The sequence below is a fragment of the Diabrotica undecimpunctata genome, chromosome 8 (genome assembly GCF_040954645.1).
Source record: "Diabrotica undecimpunctata isolate CICGRU chromosome 8, icDiaUnde3, whole genome shotgun sequence".
Classification (NCBI taxonomy): domain Eukaryota; kingdom Metazoa; phylum Arthropoda; class Insecta; order Coleoptera; family Chrysomelidae; genus Diabrotica; species Diabrotica undecimpunctata.
Window position 1 is genome coordinate 9,373,043 of NC_092810.1, and position 24,217 is coordinate 9,397,259.

At 34.5% G+C, this 24,217-nt stretch overlaps 1 protein-coding gene across 11 annotated transcripts in view; it reads left to right on the forward strand.

The window, feature by feature from the left end:
* The window catches only part of LOC140449241 (uncharacterized), a 130,269-nt gene that overhangs the window by 98,331 nt on the left and 7,721 nt on the right, over positions 1-24,217 (forward strand). For all 11 annotated transcript variants that reach the window (XM_072542443.1, XM_072542439.1, XM_072542442.1 and 8 more), the window contains exon 2: positions 3,267-3,422. In XM_072542443.1, the coding sequence (XP_072398544.1) occupies positions 3,267-3,422 (156 nt within the window). The remainder of the gene's footprint in view (positions 1-3,266; positions 3,423-24,217) is intronic.

Here is a 24,217-nt window from a genome sequence, read left to right on the forward strand (position 1 = left end):
AGTTCTGTTCATTGGAATTGCGACGAATTTATAGTTAAAATCTTAACACTTGATGTCAATATTTACGACGAAGCTCGTCTACTATCAGGCTTTTAGGCTTTCTGTATTGATTCATGTTCTAACTCGGGAATTTCCTTATTTAAACATGTAGGGTCATGGTCTATATTGTTTTGTGCTCCACGGAAGGTTATGCGACGTGAGACAGCATACAGGCTAAAAAAATAAAAAAAGCATGAATTAATTTTTTTTTTAAATAAATGTTGTTTTCTTCGCTTTAGAATGGTTGTAAATACCCCGAAAATTACCCTCGTATAAAGAACATTACGATTATAATTTTGTCTGTCCATTATCGATCCATTTTGAGGCGTGTTCGGAACTCAATTTTTATTACTCCATAGTGAGACCTACATTCGAAAAACTAAAATAATTTTGGCAATGCCATTCATTAATCGGAGAAGTAGTTCGAATTTTAATTCAATCATTTATTCCACTTTCAAACTAATAAAACTATGTGCTGTGACGTAGTGTGAAATTGTAGTAATAATGACATTCAGTTTATAGTAGTGCTATGTTAATCGATTCTTTAGAGACGTCATTGTCATACGACAATGAGTGCAAGTGCATGGGCATTTGTCTTGCTTTACAGTGTTGTCGTTGCTCTTGTTGGTATAATTTTATGGATTCTCTGTGTGTGTTGTAAATTGAAGAGACAGAAGTATACATTTTGTTTCAATAGTAATTGTAAGTTTTATAAACTGAAAGGAAACGGTTGATGTTTATATAAATTTTCCGTCTTTGGTTATAAAACTACTTGAAATATGCAGAAAGTGCTAAACTTTGACTTTTTGTCAACGTGAATGAATTCTTATACAGAATTGTTTAAATGTCATCAACGCTACGAAGGTTCACCATCATCATGCATGACCATTCCAACTTTCGAAGCAACTTTTCTAAAGAGTTGTTCTGAGTGGCATCCATACCACTCTTTTAAGTTTTTCAGCCAATGTATTCGTCTTCCTAGGACACTCCTTGTGCCTTTTATTTTGCTTTGGATTGTGAGTTGCAAGTTGTCGCGTTTTCCTCCACGTATTAAATTCATGAGGTGTTGTAGTTTTCTTTTGCTTATTGTCCTTTCAACTCTTTTTTTTTCATTTTTTGTAACGCTTCAACAGGATCATCAACAGAATCCTTCTATACGTTTATATTTCATAGAAGTAACGTATATATAACATACAGTTAATCACATTTTTAGGGTTATTGTCAAATTTCTAAATTTATTATTCTAACATTAATTTCGACAATATAATCGTTATTTTCTGTTATTAGTGTTCAAAGGTAATATATTTCGTAACTTGTTCGATCTTCTGGTAGTATTGTTCTTACTAATTTTCAATATGTGTGGATAAACTTATTTACCCCGAACTCCCATAGGATATTAATAGCGGATTGCCTGTTAAGTTTCCAAGCCCTCATGGATAAAGTAGTAACAATGAAAGAAGAATACGGACTTAAATTGAACAATAAGAAAACCAAATATGTGGTCATAATTAAGTCGAAGAACCAGCGACGATACTATGGGCAAATCAAGGTTAGCGCGAACTTGTGCGCAACGGTCTGCAATGGAACATACCACAACGATCGGCAATTTAGTAATATCTTTGTCATCGATTCACTCACATCGAAAAGTGCCGCAAAATCGGAATGGGAGATTTTCACGGATAGTAGTTTAGTTGAAATAGAATTTTTAAATGTTGTATTTTGTTTTGTGTAATCAGTTTTTACAATAGATAAGAATTCTTGATATTTTTCGTGACTCATTCTAAAATATTGACGACATTTGTCTTGATGATCGATTAAATTGGGAAATAAAGCAGCAAAATCATTTTCCGTGTTTCGTTTTTATAATTTTCATGCACCCGTTTATTACGCCTCCTTTTTGGAAGTTTATTTTGTTGTTCCTCTTCCTCGCACAACAAACTAGTAGTAATAATTTTTGGACCCATTTTCCTTGAAATATATAATGAGTTGACGTGATTTTACTGATAAATGCCCGTTACGGCATTTAATTCCGGGCTGTAACGGAGCGTTCCATTGCTGACCGATGTGATATGGATATACCGACTAATTATCAAAATTCTACGCCCCTTATAAGTTGCCAACGAAGAAGTACTCAGAACAATGACTCGCTGAAACAAAAAAATGTCGAAATCTAGAATATTTTGCACAAATTATGCAAATTCGAGCTTCTACTCCAATGAATGATTGAGGACAAGAGAGGTCCAGGAAGAAGAAGAATTTCCTGGCTTAAACATCAAGGAAGCTATTCCGCAGCGCTTCGAATTGCCTTTATGGAGGCGAACGTCTGGGACGAATAGAGAATTTTAAGAATCTCGAACTTCTGTACACTGTTGCTCAAATGGCAACACTTAATGTTATTTTTAGATCTTTCGTTCGTGTTGGTTCCATTGTCTACTCATCATCCATAGGCCTCCTTTAAACTTCTCCATTCTTTACGATTTGTGCTCTTTGTTGGCAATTTTTTGTGATACGCCTGATGTCGTCAGCCCAATGTGTAGGTGGTCTTCCTTTACTACGTTTGTCTGCTCTTGGCCTCCAATTTGTAATTTTGCTCGTCCATCGTGAGTCATGCATTCTCGCTACGTGACCTGCCCAGTTCCGCTATGTGTTCCACATCAGCAATACTCGTCCTTCTTTACAGATCTTCGTTTCTTATTCGGTCCCTCAACGTCACTCCCAGCATAGACCGTTCCATTCGTCTCTGTGTCACGCTAAAGTAATTCTTTGGATTTCGCATGTTTGGTTATCATAATTAGAGGACAAACTTTTCGTACTTTGGGTATAAATATATTTTTAACAAATATACATTAATTAAGAAAATATTTGTACCTAGTTTAACTTTTAACTTTTTTAATATCAAATATGTTATAGAATGTTATAAATAAAGACGTAATTGGAGCAATCATCGGTAATATCTTATGAATTCTTGTACCCAATAAAATCGCTAATTCCACAATTGGAGAAAACATCAAAAAGAATCGTTTGACCTTAAAAAAATTAATAACGTGTTCTTTGAAGCTAGCTTTACTGCTATCAGTTTTTAATTATTGTGTAATGCCTTAGAGCCACGCCGCATTCTAGCGCCTCTTTCAATTATTTTATTTACATCTAAACTTGATTCCATTTTTCAAGCAATCTTTGTCGATTTTAACGTAATATAATTACTAGCCTATTTATTTTTCTTTCAGATGGTCCCTCGGTTACAACAGTCACGACAACGCAGCATACTCAATCGCCACAAGTAGTTCCACCTTATCCCATAGATGCACGTCATCCGGTACCGAGTAGTAATATTACGGGATATGGTAATCAAGCCCCATATCCACAATATCCATTCAACACAGGTAAGTTTGCTGATTATTTACTAAGAAATACTAATGTTGTAGAGTCTAAAATAATCGGTATCTGAAGCTGGAGTTTTTTTAGCTAACCCTATCATAAAAGATTCAAAAGCTTCTAAAACGAAAGTAATCATATCCACATGAGATATTGGTAATTTTTTATAGGAGACGCTATGGCTGAATCAGACGTTAAAGAACATCTCAACATGTAGTTGTTCTAGAAATGTGTTGTCACAATATTATCTGTATTTGCAGATGGCGTTGTGGTACCACAGAATTCCGTTCAACTGTGGGACCAAACAATATCTAAAGCGAACAAACAACTCATATACAACACCATACTTAAAAGTGTAATCACATATGGCAGCGAAGTTTGGCAAATGAAACAAAGAACAGAGAAACTGTTACTAGCAACAGAAATGGACTTCTGGAGAAGAGCAGCAGGAAAATCAAGAAGAGATCGGATACCAAATGAGAGAATACGTGAAATGATGGGAGTCAAGCATACAATAGTTGATGACATAAAAACAAAACAGTTAATATGGTACGGCCATGTACAGAGAATGCCAGATGACAGGATTCCAAAACAGATTTTGACGTGGACACCACAAGGGAGAAGGAAAAGAGGAAGGCCGAGAAAAAGCTGGAGAGAGGGAATTGAAAAAGAACTAGAGGAAAGAAAAATCCCTCCAGGCCTATGGCTGAATAGAGAAGAATGGCGGTTAGGAGTCGGAAGGCGTCGGAGAACGCTGTAAACCGATAGTAGTAGTAGTTGTGGTACCACCCAGAAAACAATTGGAAATTGTTGGAGGCTGATTCAAAAGAGAAACAAAGAAAGATATAGTTACAGTTGACTTAAAAAAACCAAATATATGAAATGTGTACAAAATCATTAGGAAAAAGGAAACTATTTGATGATAAAGCGCCAGCCAAAATAACATACAGTTTTGAAGATAGATAAAAATGTCTCCAGAAAAGCAAAAATAAGAACTTATAGAAGTACTGCATACCAGTAGTACTGTATGCTGGTGAAGCAGTAATATAAATAAAACAGGAATAGAACAAAACATGATTCTAGCATGGAAAAGAAAAATATCGAGAACATTATTGTTGGAAAACTTTCGAAGGAAGTTGTTTGAAAAGATCAAACAGAGAAAGGAAGACATGGATGTCAGTTTGAAATTAAAAATCGTTTAAGCAGTTGCAATAGCACTAGGTGAAGAAAGTTCTTGTAGGAGAATGTCCATTGCATAGCAAAAACAAGTGCTTACAAGTGCTTGATACTACACTTTGGTTGTCTTTTGATGTTTTTGTCTCCTTGGCAAGTCGGATTACCTGTAATTAGTTTTTTTGATAATAGAAGTAACTATATCATGTATACTAAAGAAATTATAAAGTAGATTTATGTAAAAAACACGCCGACGAAAAATGCTGAGGACAGTTTATTATTAGTACAGCTAACTGTTTGACTAAAACTCCAGCTCGGGATACTAATTTTGCAACCAATACATGATACTATGCGTGCTAACAATTCTATTTATAATTTACATAGTACCGCAACCATACGGTCTTCCTCCGCCTTCGATGGGTATGGCAGGTACTTCGTTTTATACTGGTCAGTGGGACTTTGCTAAGATTGGCTTTCGATTAATGTTTTGAACCTGCATTTTTTGCACAAGCACGTAATTTCACACAAAAACCTGTACAGCACTCGACACCTCCCTCAGTGTATGTTAAAGTAGTATCGGTAGCAATATTTTCAGAGCTTTTGAATATCAGGTTTAAATGGATGTTATGGCTAAAGTTATGACTTTTTCCGAAAAGAGGAAATTATTTAGGACTTGCTCAAAGCTCTTTATTTAATATCCACCTCCTCTTTCTCCTCCTCCTTCTTCTTCTTCTTCCCCTTTTCCTCCTTCTTCTTCTTCCCCTTTTCCTCCTTCTTACCCTCCTTCTCCTCCTCTTCCCCCTTCTCCTCCTCCTCTTTCTCCTTCTCCTCCTCCTCATTCTCCCCTTCCTCCTCCTATGTACCATATCTATTGAGATTGGCGACCTCTATGCCAAAGTCTTGACTATTGTGGGCTTGGAGTTTCGTTCAGTTCTGGTTCAAATTCTTATATTCCTGAGCCACGATTTCTTTTTTCTTCACATACCAGGTTTTCTTTCAATTTTTCCCTTAATAATTAGTTGTAATTAGCCTTAATAGGTTATGTCTTGAAATTATTTATAAAAGTAATTTACAGTAGAATACATAAGAAAATAGTTGAAGACATAAGTAATACACAACTGTGATTTAGGAAAGGTCTAGGGACTCTAGATGCACTGTTTGCAGTGAGCGTGAAATGCTGGCTTAGATATACATAAGCAATTATATGTCTGTTTCATTGATTTCGAGAAGGCTTTTGACAGAGGCAGAGCATAATCATCTTTAAAAAAATATTGTTTAACAAAAGCATGACTGCAGAGACATTAGAATTATATGTAACCTATACTGGAATCTGAGGATATCTGACTGAGGATATCCAGATTCGTTGTTGAGTGCGCCAAATGTGTATTGATGACTGTGATTTAGGAAAGGTCTGATGATTCTAGATGCACTGGTTGCAGTGATAGTTCTTTCGCAGATATACCTAGATATTAATAAGGAATTATATGTCTGTTTCATTGATTTCAAGACGGCTTTTGATAGAGGCAGCTTAATCGTCTTAAAAAATGTGTTTAACAAAAACATAGACAGAGAGATATTAGAATTATATGTAACCTATACCGGAATCAAACAGCGAAAGTGAAAATTAAAGATGAACTGACTGAGGACGTCCAGATTCGTTGTAGAGTGCGCCAAGGGTGTATTCTATCACCATTGTTGTTTATTTTATATAGTGAAGCAATCTGTGAATTAGCGTTGGCCAAAGGAAAAATGAGGGCTCAGTAATAAACGTTGCGCCACTCAAGATCTTTTCAGGCGCGTATCAAACACCATTATAATTGGCAGAATGTGGCATTATTGGCCTCATGATCTCTACAAGGTACTGCATCTCTTTATTTACACATAAATATACAGGGTGTAGATTCCTGGGCTCAAAATACTAAGATTTAACCCTAATGATAACGTGTAAATGTAGCCTCGTCAGCAAACAATTTTTTTTTAATAAAATTACGATTTTGATTTTTTTTATTTATCATCCATAATGTTTTTTTTTAATAGCGATTAAAATTTTATTTGCATGATAAAGTCAATCTTGTGACTCAAAAACACTGACATAATTAATATATTAATCAAAATAACTGTGCCTCTTCATTTTTAACTTAAAATTATCTCCAAAAATAATGACTTTATCGTTACAAATGAAGAGTATATTATCTACATAAAGAGTATTGAAGAATCGAATTTTTTTTTTTAAATGACAATGCCGCCAGTGGCGTAGAATTTGGCAGGGGTCAACCATTCACTTTCCCCTGTCGTACGCCTCGTACGCCAGAAACGTTTCTTCTTCTTCAAGTGCCGTCTCCATCAATGGAGGTTAGCGGTTATGGTGGCAAACGTTTGTCTATCTTCAGCTGTTCTTAAGAGTTCCTCAAATCCAAGTCCTGTCCAGTTTCTGATATTACGTAACCAGGACAATTTTTTTCTTCCAATTCCTCGCTTTCCTTCTATTTTGCCTTTTATTATCAACTGAGGGATGTAGTATTTCTCGTTGCGCAACAAATGCCCTAAATAACTGGTTTTTCTTCTTTTGACTGTTCTCAATAGTTCTTTTTCTAAATTGAGTCTCGCTAGTACTTCGCTAGTACTTCGCAGAAACGTTTATTTAACTTAATTTAGTAGGGTGTACAGTGATGATGATGACAGTACCTACTCTTCCTGCCAAGTATGGCAAGAATATGTCAAATAGTTTTAAAGTACTAGGTACAAATACCCTGTAACTCAGTAAGTAGCCGCATGTTATTTAAGTGAAACCTTAATATTTGGAGCTCAGGAATCTACAGTTAAAATATTTCCAATTATTACTGAAGTACCCTGTATATTGAATAAAAAATTTTATACACCAAAAACACAGTGGCTAGTTGCATGTATAATAGCAATGGTAGTTACTAGACAAAATGATGCATTTATTTAAAAATGGAATGAAACAAAGTATATATTATTGATCCGTATACTCGTATGCATGTTCAAACAGTATGGACTAGGAATGTTATTTAAATTACTTCATACTATCAAATTTCTGTTTCACTATCAATCTAAAATGCATATAAACATACAAATAAAGTACATGGTACAACTTTCTTGGTGATAATGGTCTTTTATTGCCGTAGAAAGTAACAAATATATATTTGCGATTAAGTAAGTGAATATGGAGGCATATATAAAGGAAGCACTGTTTTTTATGTCCTATTATTTAGGTAAATAAGTTCAATAAATAACCGACATTTTCGAGATTTACTTAGTTTACATTTGTGGATCTATGTTCAATTATACTCGTTGTGAAATTCCTATCTGTCTGACCTATGTATATATCATTATTTTTTTTATTTTATTTATCTTAAGCCGGTGATGTATCTAGTACAGAACAATACTGATAACATACACTGAAGCACATATTTTGGAGTTATCTCTTTCTAAGTGGACAAGCCAAAAGTGCACAATTGGAACAAAACAACGCAAAATTATTAAATAAATTCATTTCCGATGATAAATGTTTGCTTTTACTCTTCTGCCGCAAAAATTGATATCAAAGATTTAGAAAAATATGTTTTACGTGTAATAAAAATAACACGCGGCAAAAACATTTATCTTAAGCAGTTTTTCAGCATTTAGTAACAAATTAAGTTAATATTCAGGTCATTATCGTCAACTGTCCTACCCTAGCCAGTTTTCTACGTGGTCTCCAGGCTGTAGACCAATGTCTATGACAATTCCTACTGCCGTTCCAACACCTACGCTTGCTACGCTACCATACTTTCAAACTGGTTAGTTAGTTTGCTGTGAAATAATTAGTATTTGCTTGATTAGTCGAGTGTTTGATTTTGATTTGGTTTGTAGTTTGTACTGAAATAACTAACACATTATTTTTGTATCTTACTGTTATAATATAAAGCACTGTGTCGGTAACTTGGATAACTCTCAGCTCCTTCAAGAGAGAGAGAAGGCTCGTTGACCGCTCTATTCATTGCTTTGTGTGACCTAAGTGAGTGGGGCTCTCGGTCAGTGGCCATAGACACAGGCTATGGACACTTAGCTAGGATTAAATTGCCTTTTTAAAAGAAGAAACACAATAAATAATGTTTATTAAGCAATAAATAAAGTAATTAGAACAGTTAGAAAAGAAATGTTATAACTTATACTAAGAATCTGAAAGAAAGTTATAATTATCTCCTGATCCGGAAATCTGGAAGATAATTATATTAATTAGTCTTAAATTAAGAATCTGAAAGGTAAAATATGTTAGTTATTAACAATAGACAAAATATAAACAAAATCCAAATTAATAAATAGGGAAAATGTCACTTGTCAAAAATGCTTGGAGTGGGAAGGAGTTGAGCTAGAGACTCGGGATAAAGACAGGAATGTTGGTTATAGTGCCATTCGGGATAATCAACAATAAAAAGGGGACAAAGTACACAGTAAAAATAGTTAGAGACAAAAGTCGCTGAGACCTATGAAAAATATAAGTTATTTTAAATGGTGTCAAATAGGCATAAATAATATAAGTCAATTTAAACAACTGTAAATAAAATAGCAAATATCAAAGTCAGAAAATAATTCTCAATTTTTAACAGTGTACCTGAAATAAAATAAATATCAAATTCAAAGATGGGAATGAGTTTTATAAGTTTTACAGTGTACCTGAAAGAGAAAAGAAATAGGATACAAGTTATAAGTATTTATATATATTAAAGTATCAAAGTCAAAGTTAAATATATAAGTTTAACAGTGTACCTGAAAGAGAAAAGGAAATGAAACACAGTTTACAAGTTTTATTTGCAAGAATCAAAATATATATATTAGCAATATATCTGAAAGAGAAAAAAATAAAACACAACACAGGGAGTCTTTATTTAATCTCAATTTGTTTAAAAGGATATATGCACCGTCCGGTGGCTAAGTCCCGTGAAGTAGGGAATCCTGAGAATCCTGAAAGAGAAAATTCCTTACACTACTTGTAAGCCTACTAAAATAATCAGATTTTGGACTAAGTCCAAAAACACAGATTAAATCGATGAAAAAATAGCGACACTTTTAAGGGAATTATTAGCAAATTCGACTAAGTCGAAAAGCACAGATAAATCCCTCAAAAATGGCCGCCGTTGGTTTGAAAAGAAACCGTAGTTAGAGATGGGAACGGTAGGTTCCGGGTTTAAAGGTGAGCCGTGGAAAGAAAACAAGAAGCTCTGAGAACTTAATCAATCAGAGGATCTTAACATGCCTAGAAGGCTGGATCTGCGGACCTATCCTGACCAGATCTGATTTCCTGGCCGTCGTGCACTTCTTTTATGCCAAAAAAAAGTAGGTCAATCGTAACGGTCGTTTTGTACTTTTTTACGATTGGACCTGCACGACGACCAATGCCCAATTTTCAGTATTATCATTGGCTGCAGCTTAGATGCCGTTCAACCAACGATAATACAGAAAATGAGCAACAGACTCCTGAATTATGATTGGCTGCAATTACTGTTGCCATTTGACCAATCACAATTCAGTAGGCTGGGCGACAACTGTAGTAGTCAGTAAAAAATCATTATAATATGTATACAACTTTCGAACAAGGTATAAAAATCTCGAACAATATTAAAAACATATCTAATTAGAGATTTGACGTCAACAGACAACTTTTTCAGAAAAAAAAAGATACACAAAATGAAATGATATCATCATCGTTAGACAAATCACAACGGCATAAAACATGAGCCTAAAATATGATCCTGATACTAACGAAAAGTATATCGGAGATCATATTTATGCAAATAAGGAAGATCGAAAATTAAGTTATTCTGGTCAGAAATGAAATAACCCAAGGTTGGGGGTACCAAAGGGATTTATAATCAAAAGCATGTAGATACTGTACATATACGTATATTTATTTATATCTCTTCTCCTGTCGATCCTAATGCTTGTTTTCCTGGTACAGTAGTCTCTCTCTATAACGATTCCCTATATAACGATAATTCCTCTATAACGATGAAAATAGTAAACGTTGGTTGGTTCGTCATAAGAAGAATGTATTAATTCTTTCTCTATACCGATATCGTTCTCTCTTTATAGCGATAACTTTTTAGCTATGCCAAAGCCATTATACAATAAAAAAAAAACTTTTTAGCGTTCAATAGTTGATGACAAATGTGTTATTGTGTTTAAAGTTCAGACTACCTGAGTCACGAGTGGCAAGGTCATTGTCCAGCGATTGTTTTGTTTTGCGCTTAAGGAATGCGGCCACCCATTCTACTCTTTCTTATCAGAGAATTAAGTGACTCACGTTTATTATTCGGGCGGCGTACCTAACTTTTATCACACAGATGTCATCTATTGACGACTTTTCATTTTCAGTTTGAGTTGTATCTTAGTTTGTCAACAGTCAACATGTTTTCGAAAAAGCGTAAAGTGCTCTCGGTGGAGGAAAAGTTATCGATAACTCGAGCAATAGAGAAAAGTGAAAAGCAATCGGATGTCGTTCGCCGGACGGGGCTGTCTCAGTCAACTGTGGCTACGGTATGGAAAGACAGAAAAAAGTGGCTTAAAGCGGAGATGGAGGGCGGTAGCAGGAAGAAGTTGCGGAAACCTCAGCACGAAGATTTAGATCGCGCTATGCTTCAGTGGTTCCAGCAGCAGCGTATGAATCATATTCCACTTTCTGGGCCGGTGGTCAGGATAAAAGCTGAGTTTTTTGCAACTGAACTTGGAATTGAGAATTTCAAGGCATCTGAGGGTTGGCTGAGCAAGTGGAAGTTGCGGCACAAAATCAACTACGGGCAAATCAGCGGAGAGGCTCGCGATGTTAACAAAAACGTAACGGATGATTGGCTAGAAAACGTGTGGCCTGGAGTGAAGGCACGATATGCGTCAGACGACATTTTCAATGCGGATGAGACTGGATTGTTTTTTAAAATGACACCAAACAAAACTTTAAAATTTAAATTGGAAAAGTGTGTTGGTGGAAAGCTCTCTAAGAAACGCATTACAGTTTTAGTGGCCGCTAACATGACAGGTTCGGTGAAGCGAAAATTGTTAGTGATAGGGAAGTCGAAATACCCACGTTGCTTTAAAAACTTAAAAACTCTACCGGTGACGTATAAAGCAAACAAGAGTGCGTGGATGACCTCAGAAATTTTTGAAGAAGCGATAAGAAAGTGGGATATCGAGCTTAAAGGGAAAAAAATTCTTTTGCTTGTAGACAATTGTCATGCTCATCCTGTATTGCGCGACCTTCAAAACATCGAACTCTGTTTTCTGCCAGCAAACACAACGAGTGTCCTTCAGCCCATGGACCAAAGTGTCATCAAGAGTTTGAAAAGCCATTACAGGAGAAACTTTTGATGGAATTGGTTGAGAATAATGGCGATCTTAAACTAAACATTCTTGATGCCATCCTAATGATTAGTAAATCCTGGAACGAGGTGACGAGCAATACAATAAAACATTCCTTCAAACACGCAGGATGGCTAGAAGATCAATGATTGACTGATGATGAAGATGACCTGCCATTAGATGTTTGGGCCAGGTAGTTTGAACTTACTGTCACCTACGGACCGGAAGAGCTAACAGATTTTGAAGAAGTTGATGAAAATATAGCTACAATATCTTTACTTTCTGACGAGGACATCCTGCAAGCAGTTCGTGTAGAAGAAGAAGAAAACAGTGACTCGGAAGTGGAAGCAGAGCCAGAACCAGCTCCGACCCCTCAGCAAGCATTGGATGCAGCAAAAGTACTGCATCGATTCTTCATCCACCAGAAAGACGATATGAGTGCTGTGGACGATTTGATGCGTCTTCAGGACAAGGTCAGGTCAGTTTATGTGGAAAAGGAAAAGAAGACAGACCAAGGTGACAGATTTTTTTGGTAATGTAGGCTAAATATATTTTGCAGTAGCATATTATTTTTTTTATTGTATAGTACACATGTTTTAATTGTACAGTCATTTTTTATACTGTATTGCTTATATTATTCGTTAATAAATCTATGTGGAATACAATGTTAATTCATTTATATTCGTTTTGATAATTTTTTTAAATTAAAATAGGTTATTTAGTACAGTAATATTAATATTACTGTACCGAATTTTGTCTCTCTCTGTATAACGATCTCTCCTTATAACGATGAAAATTGCCGGTCCCTTGCATATCGTTATACAGAGAGAGGACTGTATTTGATTACCTGTTTTAGGTATTTTTATTACGATTTATAATATAACCAAGATAATTAGATAAAAATGTTATTCCTTTATATTATGTCATAAAATATATATAATAAATAAATACATTACAAGTACCTCAACGTTCACTTCTATTATATTATTTTTATATCATAGCTTAACTTCTGTATAAATATTAACTACCTAACTCCCGTAATATTGACTTATTTAAAATAAAGATAAGAATATTGCTTAAAAGTAGTAATTAAAAAAGTTAAACCCGTATGACTCTATTATCATTGATAAAATTAGTCATTATTTAAATAAGCAATACCACTGTTTGGAAAAATATTTGCAAATTAATGACGTTATATTTTAGTTTATTCTAACATTAGTTTACAGGCCCAAGACTATTAGATTCGTATACAAAGCCGTTTTCATAGCACTCTTTGATACGGGTATCTAATAGCTACTTTTGATAAATTTGGTGATAACAATATGTAATAAACAATATATGCAAAAAACTAAACGTAATTTTTTACTTATAAACAATTTAAGATTGCTATTTGACTTTAAAAACTACCCTCAATAAATACCAATTCCGTGTGCGCCTTTCGGGATATTCCTGTCCATACCATCACCGGACCCCCTCCATGGCTAACGCGGGGACTGAAAGCGCACTCCGCAAATCTCTCTTCAGTTCGACTCCATACTTGTTCAATCCCATCTGATGAGTGAAGACAGTATCTCGACTCATCCGTAAAAAGAACATTACTCCATTGTCCTAAATTCCAATGTAAATATCCCCTGGAAAATTATAGTCTAGCCACTCTGTGCCGTGGAAGTAATTTTGGTCCAATAGCTGGTCTGCTACTTTGCAAACCAAATTCATGTAATCTTCGACGAACTGTAAATACACATTATTGCCTCGAACCTCTTGAAGCTGATTTCTTGTTTGAGCTGTTAAATGTAAAGCGGGAAGTGGCACTTCCTGCCACTTCCCGCTTTACGCTTGTTTGTTCCAGTTCGTATAAAACGTTCCACTACCCTTTGGATGGTAGAGCGATGAGTGTGTAGTACTCTAGCCACATATTCATAATTTCACCCATCTTCAACCAGAGCAACGGCTTACGCACAATCTTCGACACTAAGAACCATAATCAATCATAGGTTTACAAAATAACTCCAAAATAATTAAAAAGTCCTAGATTGTGGGTGGTAAATTTATTTGGCTCTAAAAAATGAACCAAGACACATTTGACGTGAAACAAAAAACACAATGCTTAGGAGACATGGTTGCAACCGAAAAATAAGGTTTTACGAAAATTTGCAAACGGAATTATTCCGCAGGATGTTTCAAAGTTAGGATAATATAACCACGTTTTAATTAACCCCGTACAATAAGTCAAATATAAAATTTTATTAAAAAACTGACTAAACCAAATTAAAATTTATAAATTTATACGCAGTTTGCTAAAAAAATCATTAAAATAGGGCTTCAAATAAAAAAATTGAAATACTTTGAATGTGACCAAAATTTTCTCCGTTGCGTTTTTTGCATCTGAGTGTATAATCAATGTATATTCTTTTTAATTAATAACTACCCTTTTACAAAGAGGGTCTGTCTTTTGATTATAATTATCCCGATGTCTGGACATCATAACCGCTTATTATGCCCTTTCAACCCATCGGCGTTTATTGTGTATTGTTCATTGTTTTGTATAAAACTTAATGAGGTCGCTGGTTAAATGATATTCGATAAATAATTATAACGAAAAAATGAAATAATTTGTTGGTAAATCAATTAGCGAAAAATAGCAAATATAACTGTCAATAAATTAGGAAAGAAACTGGTCTTACTCATTATTGTTGTCTGTACAAAGAATATAGACTTACCTTTTGAAATATTGATGTCGTAGCCAAGGAAATCTCGCTGGTACCGTCGGGGTGCCGGCCGGCGCTCGATGGCGGAGAACCTATCACGCACTAGGTCTGTTTTGTTCGATGTCTTGAGATGAAGTGGCTTGAGTTGAGACTTAAGACGGTCAGAAACAACCCTCTGACCACGCTTCGAGGTGGCAAAAGGACAAACCCATAAATCACCCTATTGTGTTGCGATTTAGAATGCGATACTTTAAGTTAATTGAGACTGTAATACGAAACCGTACACACGTTTCTATATTGGCGACACAAAAGGAGTCAAATTCTTCGTACTTAAACATAATACATGAGACAACCAGATTTTACAGGAAGTAATATATTTTACGAAAGTCGTTAGAATAGCATTGAATTAGATAACATTACAGCACCGTAACAGAAATATTAATAGTAAAAATATGAAAAGAAATAGTACATACTTTCCCAAACATTCTCCCGCGCCAAAAACGAATGTTTTTAAGAACAGCTGAAAAGATAAGTATAAAGAATAGACATGAAAAGATCGATATACTAATAAAGAACTAAGTAAGAATAAACTATGAATTGACAAATAAGCGGTGGTTATATTTTGACCACAGAACATTGTTGGATGTCATCTGACCCTGTGCTCAGATTAACAACGCGTACAATGCCCTCAATTAGAAAGGAATAGCGTCGAATCAGTAGAATTTTTCGACCGACTAAACTAGAAAGACTGTGTCATACACAATACTGTTGGCCCTTTTTCCTATAAGAATTCCGTGGGGTCCGAAAAGACAAGAAGAAGAATAGCGTCGAAATCTCGGCGTAATGATATTTCGACGAGCTCCACGGTAGGAAAATGCCAGTTTGTTGAAAATTCTAATAATTGCGCCAGTGATAAAACACGACTAACACAATCAGAGAGGTGTTGATTAGAAGGCATTTGATGCCGAGTAAAGTGTGGTATCAGTTCTTGTATGTGTTTAATACGATTGCCAATTTGGGGTAGAAAAATTAGCTCAAGGGAGCGCAATCGTCGATATCGGAATCGAAATATCGGAAGATCGGACGAACAACCCTTTGACAAAAGTGACTAGATCAGCCAGCATTATGGCTGCCAGGAGTTCCAATCTTGTCGAGACAGAGCGAGCATGAAAATTGGACTAGACTCGTTGACAAACGTGACTAGATCCGTCAGCAGTATAGCTGCCAAGAGCTCCGATCTTACGATAGCTGTTCCTGTATAGAAATAACACCAGAAAGGTAACACATACAAGTACAGAGGTCAGATGTATCTGTTCAGATGTTTCATCATCCCAGGATACATTGAAGTACCACAACGATTTTAGAACACGTTTGACTTGCAAAAAGACATGGAAAATGAATAAAAACAAGAGGATAGCAACAAAAATACGACTGATTTACAAACGAATGGCCCGCTTTGTGAACGGTTTGTCAAAGGGACAAGAAGAATGGGAAAAAGAAATCAGTCGTAGGATTCCATTTTAGGCCCAGTACCGTAAAAATGAAAGGTTCCTCTTTGTCAACGAACAACATGTCAAAATGCGTAAGCCAAAGCCTGAAAATAATTAGAGATGGTTGCTGACGTTGTCGATTTGTCTAGCGTAAAACCATCGAACTTTAAAAGCTAAGCGAGTGCTCACTGCAGAAGGTGAGTAGTATCAAAGAGAATCACTTGTAGCGTGATTCTGACGTAGGTCCGTCGAGATGGCTGCTGGCCCACTGCCTAGCGGAAAACCATCGTATCGTGCTTTAAAAGCTAAGCAAATTCTCACTGCAGAAGGTGAGTAGTATCAAAGAGAATCACTTGTAGCGTGATTCTGACGTAGGTCCGTCGAGATGGCTGCTGGCCCACTGCCTAGCGGAAAACCATCGTATCGTGCTTTAAAAGCTAAGCAAATTCTCACTGCAGAAGGTGAGTAGATCAAAGAGAATCACTTGTAGCGTGATTCTGACGTAAGTGCGTCGAGATGGCTGCTGGCCCACTGCCTAGCCGAAAACCATCGAGCATTAAAAACTAAGCGTTACTCTTGTAGAGTTTATGAGCGAAAGAAAACGAAGAAGTACCGTTAGTAACGATACGTAGCAAAAACTCTTGGAGAGGTTTAAAAGTCCGATCTCCAGAGAACCCCTTTTATAGTTCCAAAATTCCTCATTTACTTTAATTTGTCGATACGTTTGCTTTATATCGCAAATAAAACAACAACGAAGATATCGAAAATTAAGCAAAGAACAAGATGCCCTTTTAGGACCAGTATCAAAAGCGTCGATTAGCGACACACCTCAAACGTCATATAGATTGGCGTCGAAGCTAGTACGAATTTTAGATAGAAGAAGCGAAATAAAAGTTTGTTTTTTGAAAACTGTGTGAGAGTTAGAAGAAATAATCGATTTAAAATCGGATTCAGAAACCGGCATCATATGTTGATAAGTAACAAAATCTTCCACGAATGCAACATATGTCTCTTTGAGATTCGGAAGTTTCCTGAAGCGATTCTCTAGCATACAAATTGAAGATATGCATAAGAATAAAGAATAAGTAGCGAATATAAACAAAAGAAAAAGATAAATAAAGAGGATTGGGTTGTAGAAACGGTGGAATAACAGAAAATCGGCTTGTTAATTTAGTCGAAATCGAAATCAACAACAATGTTAATCGAAAAATCAACAACTGAGAAATATCCTTCACGAGCTTCGTCGTGTTGGGACAAAACTAACAGGTGCCTACTCTTTTCGACTTCTCAAAACCTTTGTAGAAAATATCTATGTTTGTATACATAGAAGTAACGAAAGATGTGAAATAAAATATAGACTAAGTCGTAGAGACTCGCCCTTATAGAACATAATTGAAAATGATTTCTAAGAGTACAGGATGATTTGGTTCGCCAAGAATTTTGACCAAAATTTAAGAAACGAAAAACCAATTCAACCCCTATGAGTATGTCTATAAGATCTGATTACTAAAATGCGTGATTTGGTAGATCACGGAAATAAAATTGGCTGTGGAGCCTTTATCTAGCAGGATACGAATTATAAGAATGATGCGAAAACATATTTGATCTGTATCAACTATGTGGAAAGAAATAGATGAGGACATTAAATGTGGTTGTGTAGCAAAATAGAAATGTTAGTATTTGAAGAAGTGATTGTCTAAAGGAACAAGATAAATTCGAGCGTTGGTTAACAAACGAAGCAAAACTCGAGACCATGATTCGCTAACCGTGCAATTCGTCGTTTCGAATGAGGTGGAATCAGGCCACGTACACAAGAATGATGTGGATTAACCAACGAGAAAATTTCCTGAAACCGTTTAGTCCCAAAAAATACAAACATTTACATGAATAGTGAGAACCAGAACACAAAACACATTTAACACCTTGATTAGTTACCTTAGGGTGCTTTGTGGCACTAATGAAACCACAAGTAACGGAGATTTGATCGAAATATTAAAATAAGACAGCGATAATCGAAAGCGAGTAGAAGAAGACAATAAATTCAATCGAAACAAGATTGTGAGACTTATGAAAATCTACCCTGGCTACGAATAATCATGAAGGCGTGTGGTTTTGATACTTGAATGCGTTTCATAGTCCTCCTTGAATCTAGAGAATGCCGAGTATGGCGCGAAAAGTTGGATTTGTTCATTTTGTTGAGCATTGTAAGATACAAGCACGAAAGAGAGGACAATGCAAACATAAATTAACAAATCAACACGAAGAGAATATCTAGATTTAAAAAAGTGAACGGTTTTAAACAAAATCAATTGCAAACAAGTGAGAATATCGATAAAAGGTAAGTAACGAAAGATAAGTATTACAAAGAAAATCGAAAGAAATGTGTTTAAGTTAACAAACAAGACGTACAGAATGAGTTGGAAAGTATTGTACCAGTAGAACAAAAATAATTCATAAAAATCAACACAAAACAATGTAAAAATGTAAAACAATAAATCATAATAAAACACAATAAATCGTAAATGTAATATATGTATAATTAATGTATGATATTAATCAAAATATATATGAAAGTATTTTACCTATTGAAATTATGAATTATAAAAATAGAAATAAATTTAAAAATTGCTGTGTAAATATGATCCAATTTAATTATGTAAATTAAATTTAAAAAGAATGCCGAAGGACCGATTTAAAGTTAAATTGAAGAGAAAAAAAAAACAATTAATTGAAATGAATTAATTGAAACAATAAAATTAATTGAATCAAAGTCAAAAAAATTATTTATCATCCGGTCTCGAAGTAACCAAATGTTTTGTATAAAACTTAATGAGGTCGCTGGTTAAATGATATTCGATAAATAATTATAACGAAAAAATGAAATAATTTGTTGGTAAATCAATTAGCGAAAAATAGCAAATATAACTGTCAATAAATTAGGAAAGAAACTGGTCTTACTCATTATTGTTGTCTGTACAAAGAATATAGACTTACCTTTTGAAATATTGATGTCGTAGCCAAGGAAATCTCGCTGGTACCGTCGGGGTGCCGGCCGGCGCTCGATGGCGGAGAACCTATCACGCACTAGGTCTGTTTTGTTCGATGTCTTGAGATGAAGTGGCTTGAGTTGAGACTTAAGACGGTCAGAAACAACCCTCTGACCACGCTTCGAGGTGGCAAAAGGACAAACCCATAAATCACCCTATTGTGTTGCGATTTAGAATGCGATACTTTAAGTTAATTGAGACTGTAATACGAAACCGTACACACGTTTCTATATTGGCGACACAAAAGGAGTCAAATTCTTCGTACTTAAACATAATACATGAGACAACCAGATTTTACAGGAAGTAATATATTTTACGAAAGTCGTTAGAATAGCATTGAATTAGATAACATTACAGCACCGTAACAGAAATATTAATAGTAAAAATATGAAAAGAAATAGTACATACTTTCCCAAACATTCATTGTTTCAAACAGTAAGTCTATCATTCGATAGTGTACAGTTTTTTCAGCGAAATTTTGACTAATTACCAGAGAAAACTAAATCAGCAACAAAGTATGTGGATATTTCAACAATCACGATTAAATGAATAATGCCAATTTTGTCAAGTAGTTTAAAAAAAGTGCACCTTATATACTGTCATTATTTTAAAATTATTTTCTTCTTCTCTTCCTATTTTAAGAAAATGTCTTGTTTTTTGTTCAAATTGAGGATTCATTTCCGGGTGGTCTGCTGGTATTCGGTTTGTCCTCCTTTGCAATCTTTGTAAGTCTATTGCTCTTATCAACGTGGTCTCTCCATGCTATTTTTCTTACTCTAGACCATTTTACAACGTCTTGTATAGGTTCGGTAAGTTGTCCATCTATTCTGACTTCCATTTTGTTGTTTTGGTCTATTATACAGAAGATGAATTACATCTTTGAGCCTTACTCTGTCAAACGCTTTCTTTACTCTAGTGATTTCTCAGTAATTTACTTTATAATGCTTAGTAATTATAATATTGCATCTGTATTATACACGATCTTCCACTACGAAAATCCTGTTGTTCATCTGCTAAACTTATCCTCTGATTATTACCACTGGTAAAATTTTAGTTGTAAGTTTTAAGGTAGTATTTAACAACTTTATACGTCGTAGTTTTCTGGCTGTTTTCTATCTCCTTTTTTGAATAGTAGAATTAGTTCACTCGTTCTCCATTCTTCCGGTATTCTGCCATTGCTGCTCCACAATATTTCAGTAATTCGTTGGGTATCCCGTTTTTACCTGCCACTTTTCTGTTCTTCAGCTTTTCAAGTATTTTCCGAACTTCCTATACATTTATATTCAGTTCTTCATAGAGCTTTTGTATTTAGTCGTCCTGGGTTTCTCTTCCCTTGTATCTTCCCTTCCATAATTAACCTAAGTAATACGTACTTCTCGCCCCTCATTTGTTCATTTTTTGTAACACCTCTATATTAGTTACTTTTTCAATCCACGATATTCTGTGGATTCTCCTGTAGCACCACATCTCAAAGGAGTTTAATTTTGATATTCTTCAGAATACCTTCAGATATTATCCACATATAACTCCAAAAAATTATTTTAAATACTCTATTACTCATTTTATAACCACTTATACAAAATAATTTTGTTTATTTAAAAATTCTCTACGATTCTGATACAAGTTTGCCACAATAATAGAATTATAGAATTGATTTAAATTGTTTCATCGAGTTTCAGATAAAAAAGTATTTTGTTTTTTAGAAATTGATTCTACGAATTTTTTAGTCTGGTCGTTGTATCTATAACATTGACCATTGACTCACTATTCCGAAAATAAAAATTGGTCTGTTTAATGTAAATCGAGTAATAACAATATCATAGTATATACAGAAATCGAATATCAGTTCAAGGTTAGTTTTCTCATAGATCTTAACTGGAAAGGTCTTGACTATTGAATGAACTTCATATGTTGCGTGTGGTAAAAGTATTCGTGCACGTGGATAATACTACTACATTTTTTAAATGATTTCTTAATTAATTTTGACTTCGAAAATTATGTTACTAAAACCAGCTGTCTTGATCCTTGGACCAATACTTATTATTTTTGCCATTATACCTTAGTTCATTCGATATCATAACCAATTTTTTGCTGTAATAAATGAAACGAATGCTTGAGGAATGATGTGTTTATCAATTAAATACCACCAATTGCGGTAAATGAACGGAAATTATTTTATGTTGACTTATCACATTATCTGTTGTTTACTTTAAGTTATAAATTATAAAAGAAAACACAACTTTATAGATTAAATTGTCAACTTTTTTCGACGGAATCATTACAATTAAAAACCACTGTTTTAAAAATATATTTTACAAATGGTCTGTAATTCTGTTCTGAACTGATTGTTTTTGGACAGCGTGAGCACTTACATTGTCCTGATGTAGGATGATTCTCCATTGTTTGTTGCTTTGTCAGAGTTTCTCGATAACTTGTGGCAAAAAAACGGTTATATACCAATCAGAAGTAAGCGTTCTTCGATCTTCTAAAGCAATTGTTGCAACATGACCAGATTTTGGTACATAAGTTGCGATCATTTTCTTTGACACACTAACACTAACAGTCCTTTGTTGAACCGTTCCAATGTTTTTTGACACCAATTCACGCGAACCGCTTTTTGCTCTTCTGTGACCAAATGAGGGATCCAATGGGAATCCAACTTCGTAATACCCAGGTCTTCATGTAGGATCTTTTGAATCGAAATCTTTAAAATGCCCAAAGGTACCCCTATCTCCCGTATGTTACACGGAGCTCATTCTTAATTAGCTGACGAACCGCATCAATGTTTTGCTGTATGACTGCTGTTTTGGGTGGACCTGGCTTGAATTCGTTGCTGAGACTGGTGTGATGCTTAATTCCCAAACACAGAAACCATTTCGGCGAGATATTGCTGTTGGGATAATCCTATCCAAAAATTGTAAAAAATTATTACTTGAAAATGGTTTCGACTAAGATCAATTTTTCGACAGACTGGCTAATTTCAAAAATTCACTGTATCGACACGACTTTTATCGCAATGAAACTATCGATTTATATGTCAATAAAAGATTGAGGTTACATTTGTGCCGGAAGGTTTTCTTGGTGGCGCCCTCTAAGCGGCTTTATGCAAAACTGATAAGACAAACTTCGTATATTCCATAGCTTGTATCACAGATTAACGGAGGCAATTTTTTTTCTTTACAACCAAATAGAAATGGACTGACGGCATCTCCTTGTTTACTCCGACTTAGTATTGTTATGTTTCCAATGATATGTCGATATTTATTCTTACTAATGTTTTTTGATGCGTATAAAAAATATTCAATTTTTTGTTAATATACCGAATATCATACGAATCCATTAAATATAATTAATTATTGCTTCCAGTTATTAATATCAAGGTTTCGGATCAATGACCGTGTCAAAGGTTTCGTTCTAATTTATTAGTGTTTATACAATTACGATAATTTGCGTGTACCGTAAAACTGAGCCTAGTAATCAAATATATCCAATATCACGAGGAAAATAAAAATTGGTCTATAATGCAAAGTGATAACGCAAATTCTGCAATTAATCTAATAATCCGGGGAAATAAGCAAAATTTAACTGTGTTCAGGACTCCCCAATAGCCACATATATGACGAGTTTTTCCGTTAATGTATACCTACTGTTTTTTAATTATTATAGTTTATTTTTATGAACGAGAGAGTAATTAGCATAATTTTAACTGGTAGCTCCGACCACTCCATGGGCGTGCTCAAGATTAATTGAAAAATTACTTTGAATAATTGTAAAAAATAAATGAATTATTTCAGTGTTATAAAGTGTTATGTGTATGTAAACAAAAGTGACCTCTTTTATCACACACTATATTAGAACTGACTGGCCTACATTAAAAAGGGTTTTAAAAAATTCACATTTTTTTTAATTTTTAAAAATTACAAAAGAGAAAAAGAGTTTTTAAAACCGTCTAAGGTATGTTAAATAGATGAATAAAAATATTAATATAAAACTTACAGCTACTTGTTACAAATCCAAATCAGATTCAGAAGATGAACTTTCAGAACCAAGATTTATAATAACTGGCTCGATCATTTTATCAGTAATATTGTCCAGCTTCCACATTTTTTCCTCTTCTTTAATAGTGTGATTTACTGCCTTTTCCCAGTTTTCAGGTTTTACATTATTTACGGCCTCCAAAAACAACTGTTTAACATCATGAATTTTAAAAGTGGTATTTTTTCTTGAAACTTCACTCTTTATCTGTGCTCATACCAGTTCAATCGGGTTTAATTCACAATGATATGGTGGGGATCTAAGTACTGTCATTCCACGATTTTTGGCAATTTCATCAATTTCGTATTTTTTAAAATTTTCTTTATGAAGGGCACACAACGAATAAAGTTCCTTTCTTATAGATCCGGGATGGTACGTAATATTTTTTGAACTCAGCCAATTCTGCAAGTCTTTTTTTAACCACTTGGTTGTGGGCAGTCCTTCTATAAGTCTGGAGTGATAACTTGCATTATCCATTACTATTACACAGTTCTTAGGAATTATCTAGTCAATTACTGTCGTAGATTCCTGGAATTAAAGAATTAAATGTTTGATTGTTGAAACCCTTACTTCGTGGAATGCACTCATTTCAGATAAAATAAAACGTTTTATTTTATCTAAAGAATTAAACTTTATTTTGCAAATAGGTAGGTACTTATTAAACTTTTATTGGTTATATATAACCAATAACATAAACATCTTACATTTCTTGCAAATTCATTAGTACCTGTTAACCTCCATCAGTCCGACACTGGCAACCTTATTTAGGGATTAGTAATCCTCACAACTATTGTATTCTATTCTGCTCCAACCTTTATACCTGGTGGTCATACTCAATTTAAAATTGTTTTCCTATATACTTCTGTAAACTTGTTGACAAATATCTATTTTTCATTGAGTCACCCGTATCAACAGTTTAGGGATTTGCATACATAATTTATTGTTTTATTACTCTCTCATACATAAAAATACACTATAACAATTTATTGAGAAAAAT